This window comes from Mizuhopecten yessoensis, unplaced genomic scaffold, assembly GCF_002113885.1.
Source record: "Mizuhopecten yessoensis strain PY_sf001 unplaced genomic scaffold, ASM211388v2 scaffold716181, whole genome shotgun sequence".
NCBI classification, from domain to species: Eukaryota; Metazoa; Mollusca; class Bivalvia; order Pectinida; family Pectinidae; genus Mizuhopecten; species Mizuhopecten yessoensis.
Window position 1 is genome coordinate 130,924 of NW_018479988.1, and position 9,431 is coordinate 140,354.

The following is a 9,431-nucleotide window of genomic DNA, read 5'->3' on the forward strand; positions in this document are numbered from 1 at the left end:
TCAATCGGCTTCGTTTATTTTTATTCACATCATTCATGTAGCAAGTTTTGGAAAACGATCAGCTATAGTGTTGAAATAATTCATTATAATAAATAAATAATGTACATAGGTGTCATGACCCTTGTTCTGTTTCCTTTTCCACTGGATGTACTGTAAAATATAAACATGTATTGTAAACAATATATAAACTGAATACTGTTAAAAACTAAAGAAGAGTTTCATGAAATGGTTGTCATAATAAATTCTAGCTACACCGATACGGCTGACCGATAGTCCTCTGGCCAGCAGAGCCACTAACTTGTAATGAATATGATCGCTAGAAGGACTAAAGCAGGAACCAAATGATGTAAGTCGATGTAGAAGTAAACATTTGCTTCGTTGTATTAAGTTATACCAAAGCTAAACATGAGAATCATTTACATTGGTGTTCCGAAACATATAGAGAAATACAGTAAAGGTGGAAATATGACAGTGAAACCGTTTATATCGTTTCAACCTTTAAAATATCAATACTAGGGATTTTCAATAATTATCAAACCACCTGAAATAAGAATCTTTTATCATATTGACGATAAAGTAATAAAGACGTCAGCATTTCACCCATGATATCATAGCTGATATGAGTATGTTTAGGGCTCTCAAGTAGCCATACCTTTTAACCAAGTAGCGTGCAACACCATTGAAGATAAGTGGGGGGTTTTGTGTGTTTTCCGTGATGGTTATAAATGTGCAGGACAGTAATGAAACATTTTAAAGAAACAAATACTTTATGATAATAAGTTTTGTCAACTAGGTCATTTAAATCAGCAAATTATTTTGGCAGGTTTTCATAAAATGAGGGATAATTAAGAAGGAAATGATATCTACAAGAAAACTTTACGCGGAGGTCACTCAAAATCTCACTAAACTTCCTAGGGTTTGTTTTCCTGCCACCACACATAAAAGCCGGTCTATAAGAATATCGCTCCCTTTCTCAATTTCTCTAAAAGGAAGATAAAAGTCATTGCTTTTAGATAGCGTTATGTCCTCTGTGTAGTTGTACAGAATCTATTCCTTTCCAAATAAAAATATATTAATTACATAATTTATGGCTAGAAATAGTAACAAATCCAAAATATTCAGATACAATATTACACCACTACGGAAGTACTGATGACACGGAAGTGCTTGATGGTCAGACGGCGCCGGACACGTGGTAGCATGCCGGTCAGTATAAATAGCAGGTGGACAACTGAGAGGTCATTCATCCGACCTCCTCGGCAGTGTCAAGGTAAGTCAATATATATCCAATCTTATATCTAAAACATTTTTATTTTGATTCTTGATTCGAACTTATAACATTCTAAAACATTTAAGGACGTTTTTATTCATTTTTGTTAACAGATGTTACTTTAAAACGTGACCTAAATAGAAATATTTGTTATGTTAGAAAGACATCTGTACCATATTCAGTAGTCAAACTTTTATCAGTGGTATGCTAACAAAATATTTACTTTATATTAAATTTGTGAGCTAATCATTTAGATCCAAGACTCCATAAAACAAATTGTTGTAGGTAGTAAAATAAACTTATTTCAACTGTTCTTTAAATGAACATGATAAAATCATAAATATAACTAATAACTTAAACGTCGTCTTACTTACCAGCTATATTGGACAGACATTTTGTCTATAAATAAAAAGCAATTACCATTCATGTTATACCAATAATGAACAGAAGTAAAAGAAATATTTTGTGAAGAGTAAATATAACTCCATTGTTTGCAGAATCCTCGCTCGCCCCGCCCACCAATCACCATGAACAAGTCTCTGATGCTAGTGTTGATCCCCTGTCTGGTGGCTTACGTCATGGCCCAGTATTACCAGCCTGGATACGGTGGTATGGCTGGATACGGTGGTGGGTACGGGCCTGGAACCTACTACAACTACGCTGCGCAGAGCGCCCAAGGAGCAAAGACAAGCAACTTGTTGAACTATGGTAAGGATTTTATGGCATCTGTTTTAATTTCAAACTATTCTACCAACACAGGTTTTCTCAATCAAAATTTACACATCCGGTGAAATTTAACTGGTACTTAACTTTAAACTTAAAATGATAACTTAATATAGAAAAATCATTTTTAATGCGGAACGTAATATTTCTATGCAGAATGTTAAAAAGTAAAAGGAAACCCTGAAGTACATAAACGAAACATTATAACTAATCTTCGCATTCCAGTTGAGAATTGATTGATTTTCAAATAATGTAATTGTCACAATCTAATTAAAACTATATCTTCACATCGCTCCCGTTTACTGATATGTCGCGTTGAAGATCTAACAACATCCCGTAGAGGGTCATGTTCAGGCGACCTTTGCATTAACCAATCAGATGAGAGCTTACGCATTTCTGTAAGTGATGATGTAATGATTTCGGAACACACTTGCTATGATAAAAGACCGAGAGGTGTCAAATGAGCATCGAAAATGGCGGCGCCCATGACACCACGCCGTGTCTATCTACACGACAACGTTTGTACAATTTGTGGATTTTGCTTTGAAATAAGAGAGACTTCCTTTTCTGGTGATGTTGTCGTTAAAATGTTTAACAACCTGAAACTTAAATTAACCAATGACAGGCTTCGCAATATTCAAACTATCACTGGACCAGACGAAAAAGTGGATTTTGGGCTACGAGGTGTCTGCATTAAATGCTACAGTCCTGCTTTCTGATTGGTTGAAAGAAAGAGTTATGTCGCGTTTTGATTGGCTTGTTATAAATACGATAATGCATTCATGTTGACCTCTGACGTGACCCTTTATGGAATGTTGTTAGATCTTCAACGCGATAATCAGTAAACGGGAGCGATGAGAAGATATAATTTTAATTAGATTGTAATTGTCACTAATGAAAATTAATGCAAAAATTGGCGTTTTGGACAAACATACAGGGATACATTATAAATGCTGAAACAATCACAAATATATCCTAGAATGTAAATAAGGGATGTTGTAAGCATAATCTTTAACAAAAAGTTCTCAAAAGCATTACATTATATCATGATATCACCTAATCCACATAAGAGGTGACAGAAAAAGCTTTAACTTCTCTTCATATATCACTGTTACTTCACGTTAAAAAACAAATGTCTTCTGCTCCAGGCCTTCTCTTCTTCGCCATCCTCATCCTGACAAATGCCACTGGAAGTATCACTGGTTAAACGTAGTTAACAGAAGCTTACATGCACCTTCACAAGAAATCAAATGGTAAGTCTCTTGAACACCTGATATGGCTGGTGTTTTTTTCTAAACGCTTGGTATAGCTGATGTTTATGCACATATGTGGCTCATCCTGACAAACCCAAAACAAGAGTTTGTCTGTAAGGTGGAAAATGCCTTTGCTTCCTAAAATACATTATGTATAATAAATATAAAGATAGATTCAAATTTGTTGTTTAAGATGATGGATACAGGATAAAGGAGATTATAATTGTAAATGGTGACAATATTCTAAGGTATAATGCATCAACTCTCATCAGATAGTTACGTTTATTCATGCTAGAAACATTTCAAAATAAAACACGCAATGGAATAAGACGAAACACGTTTTTTATGAATCATGTTTATATAAATAGACCGTGAACATGTGATTCACTTGTACTAAAAAAAAAATCTTTATACTTTCAGAATTCCACAGACGTCCTGTTATTGCTGATATTGCGCGATGTATTTTGTGTTGCTATGAATAAAACTGTATTTACATAAAACTACTTTCGTTTTATTTGTAACTTTTTTATAGAAGTTATTTCTGCGTCAGATACTCTATTTCATTACAGCATTGGAAGTAGCATAGGTGCTTAGTTTGTACAAACTTAAAGTGAAATAGGTAAAAGTTTAAACGACAGCAAAATCACACCGGGACTAAAATCAGGACAGCTTGGAACTAATAAATAAAAAGGGGAATGGATAAAAATAACAAAACAAAAGCAAACCTATCGTACATCATAAACTCTAACAAGAGAGCAGAGGTGAAAACCTGGGCCCGTTTTGGCGAAACTACCACCATATTTTGATGATTACTTATTCAAATTTCACATAATTGTAATTAAATGAAAAGTACTATGGACAGATTTAAACTAAACAAAATACCAAGACTGTTTTTGTTGAATGGTTTTAGCGAATTACAAGACACGTGGTTAGAGATCAGATAAGAACCTATTGAAAAAATGACTTCGTTGAATACAAACGAATGTATATGTTTATCATAATGTATTTGCAAGCAAATGGTTTGAACAAGTAAATGACTTAAAATACTAAATATGAAAAGAAAACCTTTGTTGAAAATAATGAACCTCGGTATTTCAAATACAAGATTAACCTTAATCATACACATGAGACTGCAACCTAACGATTTGGTTATAGATACAGCATGCCAGAAATAAATATCTGCACCATACAGATAGTCAAAATTTCTGTTGAAACAGAAGGAAATGTACATATAATCCCTTTATTATGCGAATTTCAAACATCAGGGCAGTACTTATTACATACAGCTGTTTCGTCCTTCTAGGACTCAACCAAACTACTATATTTCTCTCATAACAAAGAATGTCAATTAAAATTACACCGCTGAAACAAAATCCTCTCTCATAACACGGAATGTCAATTACTATTACACCACTGACACAAAATCACTAGAAAACGAAGTAAACAAATACCAAATAAGAAAACAATAATTATGGCTATTTTGTAAATTAAGGATTCATCAGTGAAATAGACAATGAGATGAAAACTCTAAACTGTGAACAATTATATATAAAAAAAAAAACAATTAAAGTCATCAACATACATTGTCTGTTGCATAAGATGACTTAGATTCAGTTATATTTTTCATTACATTTTACTTCAATATGATAACGATGTCCATAGCTACAAAACCAGACACCCTGAACACTCATGCATAACAGCTATTCTTTGTGAAAAAACACATCCGTGAATACAGTTCTTTCGTCTGCTATGAAAATGGAATTAATGTTAGAAATAATTCTTTAATATCACATATAAAAGCTTTTGTTAAATCAACCAGAAAATCATGTCTGCCGTTACATTACTTTCTAGGATAGCGATAGGATCTAAGTCATCATGTGACTGCTAGATCCATGCAGTTCTCAACATGAAGGAAAACACCGTACCATCCCCGCACTTCTCCTTTCGTGTTCTGGAAAGCTCCGCACAAAAGCAAATATATAGTTTTTAGACAGCTTCATAATTCAGTATATTCCATTAAGATAACACTGAAAGATCGTCCTTGCTTTCAAAGATCATACACTAACAAGATATCCCAGAGGGTTCTTGGCGCCCACCATTGTACCATCTTCATTAGTTCTTTGTCAGTTCGATCTTTTCTCTTCTTTCCTCTAATCTGTTTGATCGAGTCATGTTAACAGTAAATGCACCTTGAGGTAACTTTTGATCTAAACTTAATACTGATGTGTATGAAAGCCAACCTTCAAAGTGAGTTTGTCATTTCACATATTTACTAGTACAGTACTTTATGTGAAAGAAATAGAATCGATCATTGCATTATGAGAAAGATCTGTTTAGTTCTGCCTTTAGCCATTTTGTTTTTATGATCAGTCTCAAAATATTTGAATAGCCTATGAGCTAAAAAGTAATAAAAACTAAAAGTTTGATACTTAATGAATAGCCGTTACAACTTATAAGATTTACATAATTGTGTTTGTATCCGTTTTACTAGATTACTCTAAAATTTGTTTGGATTTATGTGCTTGTTCGTGAAGTTACAGCCACTGTAGCTGTACATTTTATGACGAACTGCCAACGAGTAAGATTTATTGGTTCTTACGACTGTTACCTACGATAGCTTGATGTTCCAGGAACGAGGTGGGAATGTGCATTGATTGAAAAGAAAGATGTGTACCGCACTTTTGAAATAATTTATCGACAGGTTTTACAGTGGTAGTATTTAACACAGTGTGGTTAATTTCTTGTTGCAGTTATAAATTCATAAACAAATCTTATTTTGCCAAAGTTTTGGAAAAGATTTGAAGAGACTTGAACCTGAACACTGTTTACATTTGGCATTTTGATCGTTTGGCATGATTTAAGTGAGTAACAAGAATGTTGGTTTGAGCACAGAATCCATGCTAGAGCATGTGAACGGTTTCATGAATACGGGCCAAGAGGAGAAAACTTTGGCCCGTTTTAGGGAAAGTGTCTCTATGTACTGACTCAGAGTCTGTTCTCCAGTACAATTTCGTGTTTCCATGATATTCTTTCAAATTTCATGTAATTTAAATGATTCGAAAATTACTTTGGAAAGATTTTATTCCAAAGTCTCGTTTCATTCCTTGTCTAGACTTTTTTTAGAGATCAGAATGTAGGCTTTATAACAGATGCCTTCGTTAAATACAGACGGATTTATTCCAAAAAGACTGTCCTTCATGTTTATTCCGTCAAAGTCAGAAAAGTACGTGGGTAACTGATGATCTGAGTTTATTATAATGTATTAACAAATAGCATGAACGAGTAAAAGAACAATAATAAGAAAAAACAAATATGTAAAAAAAAAAAAAAATGGAATTTCTTCGTTTAAAATAGTGACCTCTTGTACCTCGGTATATCACTTGGAAATTGAACTTTAGACATACACATGGGATAGCAACTTTAAGATTTCGTTTTAGATACACCTTGCTAAATATGACTTGTACTGTGCCATACAGCTTTTGCGTTGTTCTAGGACTGATCGGTGATGCTAGTGACCGAAAAAATGGTAACCTAAATTAATCTTAATAACCGTTGAAACAGAAGGAGGGGTGCATAAAACCCCTTAATGATGTGAATTTCAAACAATAGAGCAGTACTGATCAATTTAATATAAATAAGAGTGTGCCACTTCTCAAAGGGAGATAACTGTGGTCATCACGGATACGGCAAACCTCGAGGACTAAAACATCCACCAACAGATTATATCATCTTTTATCTTGAAAAATAGACCACAGACACATACATGGGACTGCACCTTTCACCTGTTGTAATAGATACACCATGCCAACAATGAATTACACTGCACCATACAGATGTTTTCCTTCTAGGACTCAATAAAACTATTATAATCCTCTATCATACCAAAAAATGTCAAGCACAACTAAACCGCTGAAATAACCCCCTCTTTCATCACACCGATGATCAATTATTCTAAAAAAAATCATCACTAGAAAACGAAGTAAACAAATGCCCAAATAAGAATGTCGACGCCAGAAGCCTATTGAATTAAGCATTTATTACATAATATGGGCATTGTGTCAGTTTAAGATTATTCAGTCGAATTGACAAAATAATAATAAAACTTAAAATAGTTAACAAACAAATGTAAGCAAAGGCAAACTTGGGGAGGTACCATTAAAGACCTACTCAATGTTATCAATTGCTATCAATTCAGTTATATTTTTTATTATGTTTTATCTCAAAATAATAATGGTGTTCAAAGTAACAAACCCAGACATACCAATCCCTCATGTGTAACATCTATTCTTTGTGAAACAAAAACATACGTTAATGCAATTCACACATCTACTATAGGATAAAAGTCATTGCCTGAGACTGCGAAAGCCTTACAGTTCTCTAAATAAACATATATTGAAGAAAATTACCCAACCGTCCAAGAACTGCTCCAGTGGTGTAGTATTATTTTCTACAATAAAGCAAAACTGAAACACTTAGACAGCTTCATAATTCAGTATAATCTATTAGGATAACACTGAAAGATAGTCCTTGCTTTCAAAGATTACATACTAAAAAGTACTAAAAACTTAAAGATTCATACTTAATGAATAGCTATAACAACTTATAAGATTTACATAATTGTGTTTGTATACGTTTGTCAAGATTTTTAAGTGGTTTGAATATATGTGCTTGTTCGTGAAGTTACCGCTATTGTAGTTGTACATTTTATGACGAACAATCGAATATGATTGATTGATTCTTACGACTGTTACCTACGAAGAGCTTGATGTTCAAGGAACGAGGCGGGAATGTGCATTGATTGAAAAGAAGGGTTGCTTATTTTTGTACCGCACTGTTATAATAAGTTGTCGACAGGTTTTACAGTGGTAGTATATAACACTGTGTGGTAGTTATTTGGAAATAGCAAATATAATTTGTATGTTTGGATAATTGACCATGGTCATTAACAAAACTTAGAATTATTTAATATTGTTTGTAACATGTTTTTGCATCGATTTGTGTTTACAGTATGACAAGTGCTAGACCAACAAATTAAAAACATATTTTGACATATGACACGAAATGTTGTTTTTGTTTTACAAATAAGTTGTCATCTGTCATACTTGAATATTCCTCTGCAACCACGCCTTTTGATATTGATAATTCGAGCATTATGATTATACTCGACTTAAGAACAGATAGCATGGAAATATTCCCGACGACTAGCAAGGATCTATTAATGGATTATTTGAGTGAGTGGATGAAATGAGCATGTTGAAACCTCCTCCTCAACTAGATCGGCGAATTATAGCACGCGCAAATGGTTATTAAAATTACTTTATTTGTTGTAAATGAAAATGACACACATTTTGCAAAAAAAAAAAAAAAATCTTTCCAATTTTTTAATGAAATCATAAGGAATGGGCTAAATGATGAATCGGTGTACTTCGGTGTTCGGTTTATAACCCGATCAGAAATCTGATTTTATATTCTATAATGCTGCTCATCAATTATCAATATGAAAATAAAAATGGAGATTAACATATTATGGTTATATGCATAATAGAATCTTATCCATCCTGGATTCCCTGGCTTCCAATGCATACACTCATTCAGTTTTGTTATATTTATTCTATTTACTTCATATATGTAGTAGGTGGTGGAAACGATCAACTAGTAATGAAACCAGTAATAATGATAAAGACAACAAAATTACATAGTTGCCATGGCACTTGTTTTGTTTCCTTTTTCCACTGCACGTACTATAAAAGTGTATTATAAGATAAGATATATATAAATATAAAACCTTGTTCGGACTGAATTGTTCATGAATTAAATCGGTTTCAGAATAAAGTCTAGTTGCAAAGTTACGATTGACCGATAGTCCTTTGGCCAGCAGGAAGTCGATTTGAATGGATAAATACATCAATATTTGCTACACAATATGGTCATTTCGTTCATTTAGTGGAATCAAAACCCATAGGTATTCCGAAACATATTAAGAAACACGGCAAATGGGCGAAATTTATAATTAAACCCCTAAAGTAATCATCTTTTATGACTATGACGTTAACGTATTAACGACCTCAGAAATCCGGCCTTGACATTCATAGCTGATACGAATATCATCGATTTGGTCGAGTAATGTAGTGAATAAGTCATTCAATGCATGGTTAAGATATTGACTGTAAATACTAAATGAGTGT

General features: G+C 33.3%; 1 protein-coding gene across 1 annotated transcript; it reads left to right on the forward strand.

Moving 5' to 3' along the window:
- The first annotated feature begins 324 nt into the window (after positions 1–324).
- On the forward strand, positions 325–3,746 carry LOC110441980. Its single transcript, XM_021485314.1, has 5 exons — positions 325–346; positions 1,123–1,270; positions 1,768–1,978; positions 3,142–3,246; positions 3,667–3,746. Coding segments are annotated over exons 2-5 (435 nt in total). The 5' UTR covers positions 325–346; positions 1,123–1,152; the 3' UTR covers positions 3,668–3,746.
- The last annotated feature ends 5,685 nt before the right edge of the window (positions 3,747–9,431 follow it).